This window comes from Misgurnus anguillicaudatus, chromosome 13 (assembly GCF_027580225.2).
Source record: "Misgurnus anguillicaudatus chromosome 13, ASM2758022v2, whole genome shotgun sequence".
Classification (NCBI taxonomy): domain Eukaryota; kingdom Metazoa; phylum Chordata; class Actinopteri; order Cypriniformes; family Cobitidae; genus Misgurnus; species Misgurnus anguillicaudatus.
Genome location: NC_073349.2, coordinates 9,373,270 through 9,394,077, shown reverse-complemented (window position 1 = coordinate 9,394,077; position 20,808 = coordinate 9,373,270). Strand labels below are relative to the sequence as shown.

Genomic DNA, 20,808 nt, shown 5'->3' with positions numbered 1-20,808 from the left:
GCTACTTCCAGCAGGAAAATGCACCATGTAGCTCGAATCATTTCAAATTGGTTTCTTGAAGATGACAATGAGTTCACTGTACTAAAATGGCCCCCACAGTCACCAGATCTCAACCCAATAGAGCATCTTTGGGATGTGGTGAAACGGGAGCTTCGTGCCCTGGATGTGCATCCCACAAATCTCCATCAACTGCAATATGCTATCCTATCAATATGTGCCAACATTTCTAAAGAATGCTTTCAGCACCTTGTTGAATCAATGCTACGTAGAATTAAGGCAGTTCTGAAGGCAAAAGGGGGTCAAACACAGTATTAGTATGGTGTTCCTAATAATCCTTTAGGTGAGTTTATACTAACAAGGCAACCAGAAGAGAAGAAAATGCCTAAAAATCAAGCAATTCAGACTTGGAAGTGTTAAAAGTACATAAAATGTTTTTTATTATAACTAGTGGCATTTTATTTAAATATAAAGCATATACAGCATCAGGCAGGATTTAATTTTTTCATGTCTTGTCATAAAGATGATGGGGCGAGAGACAGAGAGAGAGAGCGTACCTACATCACATCGCCTGAGAAGCACATCACTGTCCGTTGGGATTATTGTTCTACCTAGTGCATTTATTGCATTACAAAGCAGACATCAAAAAAAGAAAAAAAAAATAGTGCAATATCTTTTTCTCTACTTGCACAGAAGAGGAAGTGTTAATGTTCTAAGGCGTTTCGTTTTCTTTCCATGTTTGTATTGCATACAGAATAGAAGACAAAGGACTCAAATTATACTCGTCATTGTAAAAATTGTGCTTCTTATACCTCGGAAAGAAAAAAACTTGGTCGCTGTATTGGTCCACCAGAATACAATGCCATGCTGTAACATATAATGGAATTAAAACATAGCATGTACTCTGACATTAGAAGAAATGTAAACTTCAGTTTTTAGTTCCTACTTTAACACCACCATATTCTAATATAACTCAACTATAAAACAACTTTTTAATGGTGTACTTTTTTTGCAAAAAAATTAAATCAAAGTTGTCTAAATTTATTTTGATACCATTTGAATGACAGCTGTGGTAATCTGATTTTGTTTCAATGAATGCGCTTACAATGAAAGTTTAGAGGGCAAGACATTCTGGGGTGCGTTTCCCAAAAGCAACTATTGTTATCAGTAAGTTCTGTCGTTACCAATAGAGTTCAATGGATTTTACAAAAAAAACCTTGGACGGTTCAATGGACTTTACGACCAAAAAAGAAAACGGATGAGTTAAAAAAAAATTCACCCCCCTCACAGTTGTCATGAAGGGCAAATTTAGTTATATAGACCAAAAACATTTTTGTACCAGGCTGTAAACATATTTATGTCTGCTCTAAAGATGGCTACTTTAACATGGAGGTCTATGGGAATTCACTCCTTTTTGAAGACAACCTCAAGCAGCCAGTCGATGAATTGCAGTTTAAGTCACTTCCGTATTGGCTTCATCAGAGAGATCGGAAGGTTGCCCCTCGGTTTTGACATGAACTTAAATATGGCCAGTACACATTCCTTCGGTCTGTGTACTGGCCATACACTGATGGGAGGAAAGCTGCTGGGTGATTAATCACACACAAACAATGGCATGAGTCTGAGATGTACCAATTTACTTTTTTATTTTCACATACCTTTTTTCAGTCAATGCTGGCAATCCTTACAAGTCAACTGAGATTTAACCCCTAGACACCTGTTGATTGCACTAAATAAACAACAAAACGTTATGTTGCGGTGTGTATGAGCCGGGCCGTAAAATAAAAATTGGGGGCTCGTCCGGGATCGGTTGTCGGTGTTATCGAGGGAGAGGTGCTAACATATGAGTCTTGTGTTTTTGTTATTTCTTTTCTCATGTAAAGCCGTTTTGAAACAATGTAACACTGTAAAACAGTATATAAATACATTTTGATTGATTCATGTTAACGGAATGTAAACCCAATCCCCTTACAAAACATATTTAGATTCAATGACTTGCCCAATAAACTTCCATTGCAAGCATATCTGTGCAAACGCATTCTTTTTGCACAAATAGTGAATTACAGATTCTATTGATAGAGCTTAACGTACTGAACCCAGAACATTGCTTTAATGCATAAATCCAATTAAATGATATGGCCAAGATTTTGCAAAGAAAAAAACAGTGGAGGTATTGAAGCCCATGAGATTGAAATAGAGCTTTAAAAATAGCATTTTTTTTCCGGCAGGAGCCCCTTGTCTGTGCTCAGTATAAAACAGGGAGAATTGTCTTACTTACTAGAATAATACTTACAAACCACAAGAAGAATCGATGCAATACTAAAGTAGATCAGAAACAATCAAAAGAAACAATCCGATCTCATGCAACACTTGCATAGAATTTTTTTCAGTCATGCTCTGATTTTTTTTAATATAGAACAATAGTTTAAAGTGAGACATGTTGATAGCAAATAAAGATGCAGTACACTAAAAGAGGTTCAGTTCAGGCATTTGTTAAAATAGATGTATTACCCTGACTTCCACACCCCAGAAAATGTCAATTTCTCATTACCCTCGCAATGGCCGATTCAAAGTTACGTGTTAAGATTGGTGCTGTAAACACTGTGTCCAGTACTGCGACAAACTAACTTACATTAGACCTGGGAAGATACAGTGACTTCAATGACCTGAGATCAACAGATGCTATGGGTTGTTAACAGACAATTGCGTCATTTCTTTGTTGACACGAAAAGGCTAATTTAGGCCTGAAACATATGAAAGCATGTGAATCCAAACACTTTTAGAAACACATCATAACGTAACCTTTGCCACAAGGGGCACTATAGACGGTTTCAGCAGTAACAACATAAACAAACGGCTTTCGTGGAACAAACGTAACTTCCTGTAAACTCCGCAAAGAATCAATAACAACAGAGTGCTTCAAGAGTAATTTATTTGTGATAACAAGCAAAATAAATAACAAGTAAATTACCTTAGTTCAACTCATAGCTGAAGCGTATCAAAAACTACACTGAGCTAACGTTACTGTGTAAAATGTGTACTATATAATGTATACAATGTTAACTGCAGATCGGCTGCCAAACATAGAGTAGTTGATCCATGATTGCTGTCTCCCCTCAAACATCAAAACATTTGTTATTTTCTACCAGGTATTTGTTTCAGAGTTCAGTTTAGACAATAGACCAGGGTTCCCCAAATCCCAACCCGGAGGACCGGAGCACCGCAGAGTCCAGCTCCAACCCCGATCAAACACACCTGAGCAAGCTAATCAAGGTCTTTATGATCACTAGAAAATCACAGGTGTGTAAGTTTGATTAGGGTTGGACCCAAACTCTGCAGCGCTCCGGTCCTCCAGGGCAAGACCCGGGAAACCCTTCACTAGACCATTAAACAAACAGAGACTGGAAGTTAAGTTCCATCCAGACGTGTAATCGCGACAACGTGTGTGCGTCCAATGAAACCGTCTATAGTATGCATTAGCATAATCGTCTTCGTACAAACTTTTCAGGCCGACTACTGTCATAGCAAAGTGACTGTTTAAGGAAAATCTTACTGAAATTATTTGCACTCTCATCGGCAAGGCAATATTCAGCCAGCTAGCTATAAATATAACAATTTTAATTAAGTTGCCCAATTGCCATGATTTACTTAAAAAAGAAAACTAGCCATTGAAAACAAGTTTACCCTAAAGCTCACAATGGCCAGGTCCCTTGTGTTAACACTCAATTTGTGACACATTAACAATCTTCGATTTGAAATGCAATCGTGTAGAAAATCAAGCTAGAATAGTTAGTAGAAGCATCAGGGTTCCCACACCTTAGTTAACTTCAAATTCAAGGACCTTTCAAGGACTTTCCAAGTCCAATACCCTCAAATTCAAGGACTAAATGTGGGGACACATTTCAAGTGAGAGCAAGGTTACATTGTGTTACCTTTTAAGATACATTGTTACAGTTCCCTTTCGAGCTGCGTCACTGTGGTGACATTTTGGGGATGCCTCCAGGGGTAAGTGCATCTGAATGTCTATATCAAATTCAACCAATGGTGAAGCTTCATGACAAAGACAGGGTAACGAGGGAGCCAGGAAGTATATCGCTATCTGAAATATTGCCAAAGACGGCGTTACAGGGATGCAGGAAGTATGACAAGGGAGACGCAGTGTCTCGTTCCCTTCTCAGGGAACAACAGTTACATACGTAACCCGAGACATTTTCGTGTATCAAACACAACTATGCCAAAAAGCATTTTGGTATGAATCAACATTCGCATACAGAAGATATAAGCATTTAAAGCAATGTGTTTTTTAACATGTGTGCTTAAAAAGTCTAGAATTTTTATAATATTATCCTACACTACACAGGGAATAATATGGATTTGCACTTCTTGCATAAAATAGATTCAAGCACTTTCAATGACCTTTATCTATGTATGTATATTTTCAAAAACTTCCCAGGGCCTTGAATTCCCAGGGCCCCCCCAGATTCACAAACTTTCAAGGATTTCAAGGACCCGTGGGAACCCTAAAGCATTTGCGTTCATGTACTTGCATACGGTATGTTTGAGCTCTAGCATTAACTGTGTCAGCGTAATGTAGTGGCCACAAGTAAGTCTGGATTTTTTGTGTATAAAGGCTACAGCATGGCTCATTCTTGGGATTAGCCTTAATTCGGTCAGAAATACAAACCTTCTGTAATCTGAACTGAGGGCTGAGTTTTTTTAAAGTGCATTCTGGGAGTGTACGGCTCCAATACAATCAACGTAACACAATCAACTTAGGGACAGTCAATTTAACACAGTCCCCATGAAAGACAATACATCAGTGCTGAGGACAAGAGGTGTTAAGGCATGCAACTATACATTCACTCAAGTCTCTGCGCATGTTTGAATTCTCTAATCTATGTGACAAGTAACGTTCTACATAAACACTGGATTATATCGAAAGATTAGTTCTTAAGAAAAATATTTCTCCTTAAAAGTATTTCTCTTGCTTGATGACAACGATTCATACTCAAATACAGAGGCCATTACTAATTATACATTTCTTTTTAGGTTTTAACTATAAATTTAACCCAAAATCAAAACAGCGCTACATGTAAGTGTACTGCAACTTTATGAGGCTTCACATGACCATACAACAACCGACGTTACATATATTTCAATGCGTCTCACGTCAACAATCTCTGAGTGAATGCAATCCTGACTATGTAAACATTGCAATATTTCTTAAAAACGAGACACAGATCCAGTAATGACAAAGTAAAGTAACTTTCGAAAGAATTAAACTCAGGATCTGGTTAGTTTTCATTCAATACATATATGTACACTAGCTATCCTTAGATGTGTTACTATTAACCTGTTGCAAAGTTTAAAATATAAACAAAAATTCATAGATTTTTCTAGCCTAATATACCTAAAGTCTTCTAAAGGTCCTGTTCCAACCCTAATGTGCAAATAGTCCTAAATAATTGTATTTGAGACGTGCAGTGGTACAGATATACAGGTAAACATTAAGGCCAGTCCGAATGGTCCTACACTGGATAAACCTTAGCCTAAGCTGCTACAGGTAACATCCGAATCTAGAAAAAAAAACGTGGATTTTGTCATAACACAACCTTGTTGATATATGCTAATAACTAGCCTGCATTTAACCTGACGCCAAAAAAAAGTTATACTGCTATTGTGTTTAAGTAGTCGGTGATAACTGCCACTTTTAACGTACAAAGCCTCGAAAGGGAAAGATCTGTAAGAAAGAAAGGATGGAGGAAGATCACTCAACAGTTGTTTGATATACCATTTCTCATTAAATAAATTACTTGTGAGGCCCGGAGGTCTGTTTTTTACGTGTATGTTCCTGGTCGAACACACAGCGTTGCAAAGTATAGTTTATTTGACTCATACATGTACACAGATGTTTGACGCATACGCATTGCGACCAAATGCAATGCATCTCCTGGGCTACATACTACATTCTCCTGCAGGCGCATGCGCGACCTAAGCGTACAGTATACGCAGAGTTTTAAAAATCTGGCGGTGTGCGTACAGTAGTACTCGTGCACTCTTCTGATGACGAAAATTACATCAAACACATTGTACACGGAACCTTCGCATACACGTAAAAAATGGACCATACTTTAGCTATAACGCAGTAGCCATCTTGGTCTAATGCTATTTCCAAGTCATGCAACTACAAAACCCGTCTACTCGATAAGGGAAACTGGAATAGCCAAAGCCAGTGGTCAAACTTACCATAGCTTATTAAATAAAAAAAATGGTTTGTTAGCTTTAGCAATTAGGCAAACAACCTGTACTTGTCAGGCTGTTTGAAATAATGTCCATGTGTGTTCACTTTTACAAAAACAATGGGCCTCATTGATAAAGCACGCATACGCACAGATTTGATGGTAAAGTACGCAAAAACTAGGCAACATTCATATTTATGACAACGGAAAAGTGCTTAGCTAGCGCCATGTCATGGTTTGAGTAGACGTACGCACTTTTTCTTGTCCGTTTTTGGAAATATACGCCATTCTTGCTGCTTGAAAAAGATTTAACATTGATAGGTGATCTTTTATAAATCAATAGCTGGGTTTCCATCAGCCAAATTTTGAAGTATCGCATAAAAAACGAATGATGGCAACGCCAAATTTCCAATAAAAATCCCTTAATTCGTTTTAATACTCGCTTGAGGTTGTTTCTGACTTTTGCGCAAGAGTAAATGCTTATAATAGGGGATAAAAACGCATATGCCGAATAAATTCTGACGTAGCGAACATTAAACCCACTTGACTGATCGTCTAGCTGTATTAGCGAACGTTGTCTTTTACGACATCATCGTAATGCCCTTGCTGCTAGTGCCTGCATTAAAAAAAGTCTTCTTCCGTGCACAGCATTCAGTTTGGCAATTAAAAACTGCACTGCTAGTAAATTTATAACATGCCCAATTGTAACTAAATGTAGTCCTGTCTCCATTATCTATGTGTTTTCTACGCAACTTTTTATAAATGAGGCCACATGTCATTGCTAGAGAGGGCGGGATGGTATTGATTCTTGTACTTATTTTCTATGAGTGGTCTATCTACTTCCTTTTCCTATCTCTGGTAATGATCACCCAGTGTATGAGTTGAAACTGTGTACAATAAACCTAGACCAGGTTTTAATTCATATTTATATAGCAATGCATTCATCCACTCTCAATTTCAAAACACCCAGAAAGCTACAGGACCATTCTTTTCCCCAAAACTAAAAACACAGAAACCCGGTGAGCTACAAGCAGTTCTATAAAAAGCAAATACATGGACACTGATTAACTTGCTGCTTCTCCAGTTTTCTTTAGCTCAGAAAAAATGATCTGACCTAGATTTTTTTGCAGCAGGATGAAAATCGACTGCTTCTTTTCAGTCTAGCATTGGAATATACCCTACGTGCAATCCCAGACTACAGTCCCATTTAGCAGTTGCACTCTGCAAAAGCCGAGCATAACCCTGTTTGCCCTGAATTCCCTTCTTATACATATACCGTAACACATTTACGTGGTGCTTTTGCAAGTGGCAATGTGTGCTACATCTGTGATAAGTGACTGATCATGTCATGTGCCTGAATGATTAAAGCCAGCATAAAAGGCTTGAACCCAAAAATAGCAATATTCACTTTAAAAAAGCATTAGCAACAAAGATGCAACAAAATGCTACAATATATTTTATGGTAACTAACAACTCATGCTTGAAAAGTGCTTTTCTTTTTCCCATAATGCCTTCTGTGCTCATTAGGTTCAGGTAGGGGGGAAAATTGAACTCCATGATAGGCAGAATAATAAGGTAATAATTGACTCGGATGGTGTTTGGAGTTTTCCTCCAGAGGAAGCTCAAACGATGTTTTGATATGAAGATGTGGTTGATCTTAAAGGAGAAAAGTTGCGCTGTTTTTAAAAGCCAGTGTAGTGCAATACCTCAATGACCACAAAAGCTCAAAAAACAGCCGGACCTTTTCTTCAACCATGGACAGCTTGATCCACAAACACATACAGTGTGCTTTCTAGTTCTGCACCAATCCCATCACCCCGATTAACAACCCGACCCTGTCTTTTCTAACTTCTGCAGTCAGTAGTTGTCTCTCGGCCAGGCGCGCATACGTTGGCGGTTGTTCCGTTGGTTGTGTCCATCCTGCGAGTTTCGCTGTTGCAGGAGTCGGTCCTGTGACTCGTGTCCGTTAGCACTGTTGATTCCCCCGGGTTGGTTACGGTTGGGTGGGTACATGTCCCGGTACGTGTGGCGGTTGGGTGTGTAATCATCTTCTTCCTCTTCCTCCTCCTCCTCTTCCTCATCCTCAGGGGGGTGCAGGGAGCTAGAGCCTCCACGGTGGAGGGATCGAGAGTCACTGGCCTCGTCTGAAGGCATGAGGCTGTCCTGCTCCCCCTGATCTTCCTCCTCAACCACCCCACCACCCCTGGCAGGCGACAGCTGCTGGTTCTGAGAAAGAACAAGAAAGATGACAACTCTAAACAATATTGGGGTGAGACATTTCTTTGAATCGTTTCACTCCAAAGAAAAATGACTGCGAGACCCATAAAGACACAGTAAGCTAACAAATGTGCAGTGAAGTTCTGGGTTTTTTTTAGGAGACCGGTTTCGGCAGTGACATCTAGACATATAATATAACACAGTTTAATTCAAATTGTACAAGCAATTCTGACTAAAGTGGGGCACATGATTTAATCTGGGAAATGACTCATACATCCTATAACAACTTTTACATCAGTAAAAATGTTACCATGAAAGTTGTTCCAGTTTTTTTTAGGGATTATATATACTTTTTATTTCAGATAAAGCTAGGCGGCACAAGATCCTGAATAATGAAATAACTCAAAATGTCTGTATAAATAAAAATGTTGTGTTTTTATCTGTTTGAAATACAAAAACTGGACACATATGCTTGTCTGAACAAAGCCTGTGGGTGCTTGGTGTCTGATATTGAATTGTTATGCATTTTCCTCTGGAGCTAAAAAGATTCAGGTTAGTTTTAGAAACAAAGTTGCATTCAAAAGGTAGTTAGAAGGGTTGCCACATTCACAAAGCATCAGTCTGTGCTCAAATACAGCCTCTTTTCCCAAAGCTTAAGTTCTACAGGTTTCATTATAAAGCTGGAAAACAGGCAGCTCTATCTGCTTTGTGAATTCATCTTATGGAAGGAAGTTCTACGGTGTTAATATCGATCAACAAGGTGCTTAAATAGAGCAGTCTGAGATGACAGTGTACAGCTCGCTCTTACAACTGAAAGTACAGCAAATAAACAGAACAGTGTAGAGGGGTCAGTGCATATTATGAGAGAAATGAAATCACAACAGGCCTTTTCAAATGGAAACTTTGCACTGCCATGGGAGTTTACATCATTTGATTGAAAGGTGTAGTATGGAGTGCCAGAAACGTCCCTACATTTTTACCAGTGGTATAACTCTTTTTCTAACTCATCTAAGAATTCATGAATACACTTCTTGAAGTGCTACTTAAACCTACTGTATTTTACCCAGACCAGAGATCTCCAACCCTGTCCTACTTTTCAGGCTACTTTTCTGAATGCTCCTGCACCTGCCTGTAATTTTCAAGTAACCCAGAAACCTCAAAAACTTGATTAGTTGGTTTAGGTGTATAGAAGTTGGAGCTGGGTTAGAGACCCCTTACCTAGACCTTAAAGAAACACTTAAATACCCCTTTAGAAGTGCTGCCATGTCCTGGAGAAGTGCTCACTACGCCTTTAGGTATTTTTCCATATCTAACTACACCTGTGCTTCCTAGTTCCAAACCAATCCGATTACCCTAATTCACGACCTAACTCTCTCCTAGCTTCTGCAGATAGGAAGGTAGTTGTCTCTTTACTAGCCACGCATACGCTGCTGCACCTGCGAAAGTAAACCTACACCATTAGATTGCTGCCTACACCTTCGTCTTTATGACTGCACCTGTAAAAGTGCTGCTTACACTTTTAGATTTCTGGCTACACCTTATGAAGTGCTGCCTTAGACCTGCAAACGTCTTGCCTACACCTTAAGATTTCCGACTGAGCCTTTGAAAGTGCTGCCTACACCTTAAGATTTCTAGCTCCACCCTGGGAAGTGCTGCCTAGACCTGCAGATTTCTGACTGCACCTGTGAAAGTGCTGCTTACACCTTTAGATATCTGGCTACATCTGTTAAAGTGCTGCCTACACCTTTTGATTTCTGGCTACACCTTCAGGTTTCTCACTGCACCTGTAAAAGTTCTGCCTACACCTTAAAATTTCTAGCTCCACCCTAGGACGTGCTGCCTAGACCAGCAGATTTCCTGCCTACACCTTTAGATATCTGGCTACACCTTCGGGTTTCTGACTGCACCTGTAAAAGTGATGCCTACACCTTAAGATTTCTGGCTCCACCCTGGGAAGTGCCGCCTAGACCTGTAGACCTGCTACCTTCACCTTTAGATTTCTGGCGGCCCCCTAGAAAGTGCTGCCTAGACCTGCAGATAGGCTGCCTACACCTTTAGATTTCTGGTTACACCTTCAGATTTTTGACTGCACCTATGAACGTGCTGCCTACACCCTAAGATTTCTGGCTGCCCCCTAGAAAGTGGTGCTTAGACCTGTAGAAGTGCTGTCAACACCTTTAGATTTCTGGCTGCCCCCTAGAAAGTGCTGCCTACACCTTTGGATTTCTGATTGCACCTATGAAAGTGCTGCCTACACTTTAAGATTTCTAGCTCCACCCTAGGAAGTGCTGCCTAGACCTGCAGATGTCCTGCCTATACCTTTGGATTTCTGACTGCACCTGTGAAAGTGCTGCCTAGACCTTAAGATTTCTAGCTCCACCCTAGGACGTGTTGCCTAGACCTGCAGATTTCCTGCCTACACCTTTAGATATCTGGCTACACCTTCGAGTTGCCCACACCTTAAGATTTCTGGCTCCACCCTAGGAAGTGCTGCCTAGACCTGTAGAACTGCTACCTTCACCTTTAGATTTCTGGCCGCCCCCTAGAAAGTGCTGCCTAGACCTGCAGATAGGCTGCCTACACCTTTAGATTTCTGGTTACACCTTCAGATTTTTGACTGCACCTATGAACGTGCTGCCTACACCTTAAGATTTCTGGCTGCCCCCTAGAAAGTTGTGGTTAGACCTGTAGAAGTGCTGTCAACATCTTTAGATTTCTGGCTGCCCCCTAGAAAGTGCTGCCTACACCTTTGGATTTCTGACTACAACTGTTAAATTGCTGCCTACCTACACTTTTGGGTTACTTGCTAGACCTTAGACACTGCTGACTACCCAGACCTTTACATTTTTAGCTAGATCTTCAGATGTGCTGTAATTATCTCATAGATGTTGCTCTATAGGGAAGCCCTACTTTATTTTCTATTAATTTAATTCATACAGTTCATGTGAATGTGCTTTTGGAGTAACTTGTTTCTTGGCTCAACTTTTAAAGTCATTTAAATTCTGGACTAATTCCTATGAGTTTAAGTATTACTATATTTTCCACCACTGGACTCATTGCATTGATACACTGAAACTTTAACTCTGAGTGAACTAGTATGTATCAAAAACAGCAGCATTTAAATCATACATGTGTATTTTTTCTAAAGATGATACCACATGGCCTTTTCCATTTGGAGGGGTTGAAGGAATTGGAGGATGTAAAGAAAAATCAGGGTGGGGTTTTTATTAACAATCTGTGTGGGAAAGGCAAACTGACATCCCACCTACTCACCGCAGGTCTGTAAGTATTCATTCAATTAATTCCTATGTTTCAGAGAGCTGCAAACATGTCATGCATGAATGAGACATAGAACAGACAGATTCAGACTTACAACATGTCAGTTTTGAACATCTTTTGTGGACCCAAGACAATTAATGGACTGAGAGTAAAAATATGGAAGGTAAAAAGGGACAAAACAGACAAACATTTAGTTTATGACCATTATCTTGTCAAAACAATATCTTGACCATTATCCTGACAGTTATTATAAACTAAAGACTTTTTAAAACTGTGAATTGTTTAAAACACAACAGAATTGTCATTGTAGTTTTTGTAGAATGTTTTGTAAACATTACATTCATTCAGTCAAGTTGACTATCTGTCATTATGTGACAATGCAAAAGACAATGCATCTATGATGTGACTAATAAAGCAATGGTGATAGTCCAAAAGCTGTTTAATGAAAATATGTTTCCTGTGAACCAATTATGTTTTCCTGTTGTCGTTTAAAGCAAAACATGAGCATTTTATGCAACAGCCAATAGACCACAGCAGTTTGGTAATGCAAGTAAAATTTTTATTTACTTCCATGTTGATTTGACATTGAAATAGGTGAAAATTCTTAAAAATCAAATGCACATTTTCATTAAACATATCTGTTATTTATCAAGATGACAACAGACTTTCAACAGAACACTACTAAAATTCTAGAACAATCCTAGTAACATCTTTGGCTTGGAGGATTCACACAATGGCTGGTGGCCTATGGTCTAAATAGGTCAGAAAGGACCTACTTTACCATCTAGATCAGGGGTGTCAAAAACATTTAGGCGCCGGATCTGAAAAAAATGTCTCCTTATGAGAGCCAAACTTTATCATGCTGACATTAACCATACAAACTAAAATACAACTAGGCCATAAACTACTCATAGTAAAAACAAAAAAAAAATTTACCTACTTGAATAAGTACTCTTATAATAAAAATGAACACAGTAATAAATAAAACCATTAACTTTTCTTTGCAAATAAACATTTTTAACACTAATGAGTACAGTCATTTACCCAACCTACAGACTGGGTTTGTTCTGCATTACCTAATATAACTATAATTTTCTATCCACAACAGCTTTTATGCCGAAGTGATAACATTGTCATTTAAATATCTTGACTTTACTGATTCAGTCTTTTCTCTTTTGGTAAAAATTTGACATGTTTTTACATGTGATGCTACTAGATCATTTTCGTTTCCTATCATAAGCTGTCTGGCGTACTTATGTGTAGCCTATTTATACCCGTATGTGTCTCATTGTGACAATTAATTATAAACATACCGGTCATCCGCTGACTTCACCGAAATAAACTTTCTTTTTTATACCTCCCGAAATGTTTATTTTTTCTGTTTTTCTTTTGGGTCGGAATTAAGAAGGCTAAAACATACTCGCACCTGTCATGAACACCCTGCCTATTTACATTTTTTTTTGGCTGACTGGCCACGATTTTGATAAAAAAGGAACGGTGATTTTGCTAAAACCGTTTGTACTGTCTGTCACTAAGGGGCTGGTCACTTCATGCATTTCCTCTGAAAATATAGCTATCCAATCGTAAAAAGACCTGGGGCCTGATGTATAAACGTTGCGTACGGACAAAATGGGCATAGAAATATGCGTACGCAATTTTCCATGCACATATCGGGATTTATAAAAAATAAACTTGCCGTAAATAAGTGCGCACCGTATGGATGCTCTCCACTGTGCGTACGCACTCTTTTTGAGCGGAGTGAAAGAACACAAACCCTGTTCTTGTTTTTATACAAATTTTGTTTTAATATTCCTGTTTCATTCATGAAGATCACCACTCAAATTGCATCTAGAAGTCACACCTGCGTATGAGTAGCAAATATTTAACAGATGAAAAGAATTGAAAAGACAAAGCCTCTATGGTGAATGGAGTGCCACACACATCTGTCATGAGCGCGTCTGCGTGTTTGAAAAGCAAAAGAACTATATGAATATGTCTTTTCTTCAATCATTAAACACTAAAGGCTAATGTTTCATGTATTTGAGGAATGATAAAAAGTTTGCTTGTCTTTATCATCTAATCATAGACAAAACTGTAAAAAAAATGTATACTTTTAATTTTATTAGGCCAAATGACAGAAACAAACCCGAGTGCCTACATTGCTACAATAGACTTTATAACCTGTGAGATGATAAAAAATTATGTGATGTACTAGGACATTTAATAACATAGCCCATTTTAGCCTAATATAAAGAGACGTTCTTACAATGCATGTGTATATATAAGAAAACCACAAGTATTTAAACTCATTGGTTTTTATATTCTGGTTTCATCTGCTTTACCTGTAAATATGCTTTTTTAAAGGGTGTTTTGCAGGTAAAATTTTTCAACGAATTTGTGCAATTTGCTTGTTGATAATAAACATTTAAACTGTTATCCATTGTATTTTATGTGGTTGGGTATCACAAAACCCGAAAAAGTATGAAAAAGTACAGCGGTTTGCAATGATTCTCCTTTCCCCCACAACGCACTGTATGACGTCACGCTGGGGAGAGAATTTACCAAAGCCGCCTTGAGAGCATTGAGAATGACTATAGAAAGACGAGTAAAGTACAGTTCTGATAGCGCAGATTATAGATAGATAGATAGATAGATAGATAGATAGATAGATAGATAGATAGATAGATAGATAGATAGATAGATAGATAGATAGATAGATAGATAGATAGATAGACAGACAGACAGACAGACAGACAGACAGACAGACAGACAGACAGACAGACAGACAGACAGATAGACAGACAGACAGACAGATAGACAGATAGATAGACAGACAGATGGATAGGCTAGTATAGAGAGATAGGCAGACAGCCAGATAGCATAACGTTAGCATATCTTCGTGTAGAAAGTAAACAAACAATTAACATACTCGTGCATGCTGGCTTGAGGGGGTCCATGATCCTGCCTGAAATGGGTGTAACTTTATGCGATCTTCAGCACAAACGGTTTTGGCAGCATGTCTCTAATCCTTGAAGGTGAGTGAAGCACGTCACGTCTGTTCGCGGGGACCAGCGACCCAAACGAGCTCACTTTCTTACAGCCAGTAACGGAATGGCAATCGGGAGAGTCGGGACTTTCCCAGTGGGCCGATCTGATAATAGTTATACATTTCGAGTTATATTAGCAACACCGTCTGGCGGCGTGATATGCGTCCGGTTCCCGCAGCCCGCTGGTCAAACTGTGCAGCCTCTCTGATCAACAAAGTATATACAAGTGCTCAACCTGTTCGGCAGGTCCAAACATGTACAGGATTTATAAAAATACGGTGATCAATGAGCGGTTCCTCCTCAAATGACATAGTCTGTCGTGATGTAAAAAGCCGCCGAACGCCTGTTTATTACAGTATGTATGCGGTCGGATCCGAGTGTGCTGCAGCTGCTGACTGCTGCTGCATATAAAATGATCGTGTGATTCGTTATAATCGCATAAACAATATAACAAAGCATCCTTTTATTTCACAAAACAATATATTTGAGATATTATTTGATAGACTAGTAAGTGTGGATTAAGGATGTTAAAAAATCTCTAGCCTGGTGGTCAGGACATGAATGGATCAAATCAGCAGATTTGCGACGTTTTATTTATCTCCACATATATCATAAATAATAATTAGCATGGTAACTTTGCAGTATAACACATTATATATTTCCTACGATGTATATATGATTTCCAAATTATATACATAAGTATTAAACAGCAATAAATGTCTCATCTATCTCTATGGCTCTGGCTAAGTCTTTCTCCACTTCTCCCCAACGTGACGTCATCACAGAATTTCGTTAAAAAAACGTTAATACCAAAAACGTAAGAAAAGGGGTCTTTAAGACCATTTTTGAGACATTTGAAAGATTATACACATATCTTGAGTGATTTATGTACCCATTAATCGACAGTGGTGGTTAACCTGCAACACGCACTTTAAGGTTTGTACTGAACTTTTCACTTGTACAGAGCTTTTGTTTTTTTATATCTTAATACCTTATGGCTGCGCCGCGTAATACATCGTTGTCTTTATGTTTTATTATAGGAAACACTTAACGCGAAAAGCAGCCTATTCTCTATAAGGTATATAATATTGCAGTCTTAATGCATTAAGTCGCGTTCAATGGTAGCCTATAATTGATGCACTTGCCGCCTGAGATAAAGACTAACATGACCCGAAACGATCTCCACCATCCCCTGGTCAAAACATTTCATCTCCCTCTAAGTTTGTTTTCCATTAAAATGTTATGAATATAATGACACCTGTCTGGCCATATGTGAAGTATCAACTTTGACAATGCCAGTGTTTAAACAGTGTTTTTATAATTTCATAAAAAACCATAAGGCAAAAAAATTAATTTCTCTGGCATTTCTCTCGCAAGGAAAATATTGTTGTTGTCCGATTGAAACCTGCATTTCCAAAAACCACTACTTACCCACATGGCAAATATATATATATATATATATATATATATATATATATATATATATATATATATATATATATATTTGCCATATGGGTAAGTAGCTGTTTTTGGAAATGCAGGTTTCAATCGGACAGCGACGATATTTTCCTTGCGTTTTATACCGTCAATTCATATTAATATGATATGCAGACCACATTATGCCCAGTAAGGGTTGTACGCTCCATATATGGTTGTGTCGGGGAGGACATGGGGGCGGGATGCATGTACGCACAATCTTCCGCTCACTGGGATTTATGAATGGAATTTTGTGCAGTTTCTGGAGATTTTATAAATCTGAAAACTTTTGTGCGTACGCAAATTCTGCCTTATGTGCGTACGCACACTTTAAGGATGGAATCTACGCAAAGTTTTATATATGAGGCCCCAGGTGTAAATGCCCTCCGAAACGTTTTCGAGACGGATTTAAATCCGATTGCTCAAACCACTTCAGGAGGTGGTCTGGGACGCATTTCTGATGAAACTAGACAAGTGTAAATGCATCTGGTTGATGAAACCACATATGTCAGCGCATAACTCCTCCAAAACGTAAGCACGTCACCCGGAAGTTAGCCGGCAAAGAGGCAAACAAACAAAGACGACACGCTTATTGCTTTATGGAGCGACGACAGCGGGTAAAAAAAACTTTCTAGAACCAATAAGAGTCGAATGACAGACTCGAATGACATTAAACAAAAAAATAAAACTTTGACAGAGAGTTTTGGGAACACTTTTCCCCGTCATGGATCTGTACCCTAAATCATTGAGCAGTCACTGTACTGCGCGCTCCAGCTCATGCTGAGCAAGAAGACGCTCGTCCCCTGCCCAACATACAGTTAACATACAATAAGTGCTGCATTTTGTTGCATAAACGTTGTCTTAAGTTTTTTAAGACGGAGTAATGAATAGTGTATTTGCATTTTGCGCGGGAGTAAAAGATTGGATTCATATCCGTTTTGCCAAGACGCATTTATGTGGCCTGGTGTAAATTGAACAGTTTTAACAAATCAGATAGCTATCCAATCAAAGAAAACACATGAAGTGACCAAATGTAAAAAGGCCTTAAGGGGGCGTGCACACCAAAGCATTTTATGTGTCTGAAAATGCCCGGCGGACAGCTTTATTTCAGCCGACTGCCAGCTTTCTTCAGCTGAGCTCTTTGGTTGCTGTGATAATTCTGTTTTGTTTATCAGTCGTTGTATGATGCGCCTGTTGGTTGTTGTGTATTTGTCACGCCCCTCCTCCACCGTGATTGGACTGCCCGGTGAGAGCTGACATTGACGAGCTGAGCTTTTCATCCAAAGTTAAATATTTTTCAACTCTCGACTCTCAGCGCTGAGCGCGTAAAAACACGCAGAGCGCCGGCTTTTAGCGTGGAAAAAAATTGCCAGCTGCTGGCTTTTTCGAAAAATGCCACGCTTCTATTGGATACAATTGAAAACATACGCCAGTGGTGTGCACGCACGTATGCTGAAATCCTGACAGTGAGCTGGATTAGAGCTGTCCAGTGCGAGACGCGGATATCACATGTTTAGCGTGCAGAGCGTCGCAGTGCTTGCTGGAACTTGTAGCGCAATTTTAATCAATTAAAATCTAATATCATTGCACGGGCCGGATGCGAATGTGCTGCAGGCCTGATTTGGCCCGTGGACCTTGTACTTGACACATGTGATATAGATCTTCAAAACTTCCATCAATACAAACAAAGGCATCTCACCTGTAGACTTGAGATTGCTGAGGGCGGGGTCATCAGGTTTTGCTCCAACAGGGGATTAAGAGGGGCAGTGCCCGGCAGATGAGTGGCACGCCAGTAGATATCCAGGTATTCAGCGAGGTGTTCACAGGCGTCCTCCAATTGGTTCTCATCCAAAATGACATCAAACATCTCCTGATGGGGAAACAGGGTGGAGCAGAAGATGACATGCAGGGGATGGAATTAGAAGATATTATATCAAATATCTTGTGATGGTGGTCAGGTGATGGGAGATGATGTTGAGCGACAGGTAGGATAATGGCTCTATGGAACAACATGCAACATGACTTTTGTCAGAATGTGGTTTGGAAAAGCAAGGGTCTACATCACTAGAACTGTAGCAATGCCAGTGTAAACAGATTTAGATTAAAATTAAGATATGAGATTTACTTAAACAGCAAACAATTGAAGTGGGAATGAAAACAGTTTGGAGTGTTTTGACTGGATCAAATTCTAAATAGCACAAAACAAATGGCTAGGTAGTTAGACAGTCATAAATGAAATGCCTTTAATATTGCATTCATATTGTAGTCTTATATTGTGTCAGTTGTAGATATAAAAACACTTTTTCCAACTGTACTTTGTTTAAGGGTTGTTTTTGGTTGTTATATTGGTGTATATTTATGTATACTCTCTGAGAAAAGAGGAACAAATGTGTTTTTTGTGCCTTTAGTTATGTAAATTACTTAGAAAACCATTCATAGGGTATATAATAGGAGTATACATAGGCACTGATCCTGTGGGTGCTCCGGGGCCAGATATGACAGATTAAATTAATTTTAATCAAATGCTTTTGAAATTCTGGAGCCTCTCTAATTGGTGGATCTTGCGAGTTGTAATTTCTATAATGCTTTGATAAATAAGCTGAATAAGGAGCACTTCACATTTTCTATCTACAATCGCATGGAAAATCCAACCGCGCTGCTTTTTACTTTCTTTCTAAAGCGCTTGGGCCCTCCCTTAGCAACCTATACATGGTGTGACATTGTGCTGAGCACCCACAGGCGTAAAAAGAAATCGGCACCTATGGGAGTATACGTAACTTCACATTACTCTGTCTTTATGTATAAAATATCACGCAATAGCCTATTAATCTTATAAACAAACTTTTTAAGAGATTCTAATCATTTAAAAATCTCTAAATAAGTGGCATCTAATTTTTGACTAACATTTGAAGCATCGACATCCTTATTTTACTTCACACTTAAATTGAATGTGAAGGAATAAAAACATTAACCCTTGGTTTCACAGAAAAGGCTTAAGGCTAGTCCTAGACTAAGACACACGTTTGAGCCATATCAACTGAAAATATCTTGCACTGACAGACAGTGGTGGCTGGTGACTTCTCTTCCGAGGGGCGCTAATTTAAAACATGGTTCACATGACGTGACAAATACACATTTTGACATAAGGAGCCACACACATGATGGGCTAATACATTTTGACAAACTTTGCATTGTGCGCCCTCTATAAAGAAGTCACCAGCCGCCACTGCTGACAGAAATTTAAGGGGACATATCATGAAAATCAGACTTTTTCCATGTTAAAGTGCTATTATTGGGTCCCAAGTGCTTCTATCAACCTAGAAATTGTGAAAAGGAACAACCCAGTAACTTAGTTTTCGTTAACCATTCTCTGCAAGCATGTGAAAAAATAGCTCATTGAAATTTGGCTAAAAATTTGGCTAAAAAATTTTTGGTTAAAAATGCCACTTTGTAGGTGTGAGCAAAAATGTGCCGTTTTTGGGTGTGTCCTTTAAAATGCAAATTAGTTGATTTCTGCACTAAATGACAGTGTCGTGGTTGGACAGCGGTATTATCCCCTTCTGACATCACAAGCGGTTGTGATGTCAGAAGGGGATAATACCGCTGTCCAACCACGACACTGTCATTTAGTGCAGAAATCAACTAATTTGCATTTTAAAGGACACACCCAAAAACGGCACATTTTTGCTCACACCTACAAAGTGGCATTTTTAACTTGTTATAATAACTTATCTATATGGTACTATATGGTATAGTACTCTGGGGAACCAAAAGATTTATTTTACATCTTAAAAAGTCTTATGAAATGTCCCCTTTAATATTTGCCAGTGCCATTCATTTGTCTCAAGATACACACCAGTAATGTCTTCAAAGCCATATTTATTAACTCTTTCCCTGCCAGCGTTTTTTAAAAAAAGTTTCCAGCCAGCGCCAGCATTTTTTTTATGATGTTCACAAAATTTTAATGCCTTCCAGAAAATTTTCTTCTTAAAATATATAAACTTACAATATATCAAATGAAAGAACAGACCCTCTGCTTTCAAACAAAAACCTTTTAACTCTTTTGCCGCCATTGACGAGATATCTCGTCAATTAAGAGAAAACGCTTTCCCGCCAATGACGAGATTTTCCGTCTTTCCGCAATACCGCTATTATCCACCAGGTGGCGCAACTTATACAACCCGGAAGTAGCGCCTCACGTGAAAGAGAAAGAACTCCGTGTATGTTTTAAAGATCGCTCTGCATCTGATCTTTGTCACAAGTCCTTCACAAAAATGGAATTATCTCAGCTTTTTGCTCAAAATTGGGTGTTTTTGAAGAAACCTACCCATGTTTGAGAGGTGATTACAAGAGAACTAATGAAGGTAGGATGAAACAGATTTTTTGTTTGAAAGCAGAGGGTCTGTTCTTTCATCTGATATATGTTTGTTTATATATTTAAAGAAGAACATTTTCTGGAAGGCATTAAACTTTTGTGAAAATCATGAAAAATGCTGGCGCTGGCTGGCAACTTTTTTTAAAAACGCTGGCGGGGAAAGAGTTAATCACCTCTC

The 20,808-nt window shown here is 38.9% G+C and overlaps 1 protein-coding gene across 3 annotated transcripts in view; it reads right to left on the bottom strand.

The window, feature by feature from the left end:
* Positions 1 to 1,551: 1,551 nt before the first annotated feature.
* Positions 1,552 to 20,808, bottom strand: part of cacnb3a (calcium channel, voltage-dependent, beta 3a) — a 103,745-nt gene continuing 84,488 nt past the window's right edge. For 2 of the 3 annotated variants that reach the window (XM_073874975.1, XM_073874976.1), the window contains exons 13-14: positions 17,955 to 18,125; positions 1,552 to 8,462 (exon numbers count right to left, since the gene is read on the bottom strand). In XM_073874975.1, the coding sequence (XP_073731076.1) occupies positions 8,094 to 8,462; positions 17,955 to 18,125 (540 nt within the window). In that variant the 3' untranslated portion in view covers positions 1,552 to 8,093. Of the gene's footprint in view, positions 8,463 to 11,826; positions 11,875 to 17,954; positions 18,126 to 20,808 lie in introns of all 3 variants that reach the window. The other variant, XM_073874977.1, reaches the window with a different exon arrangement.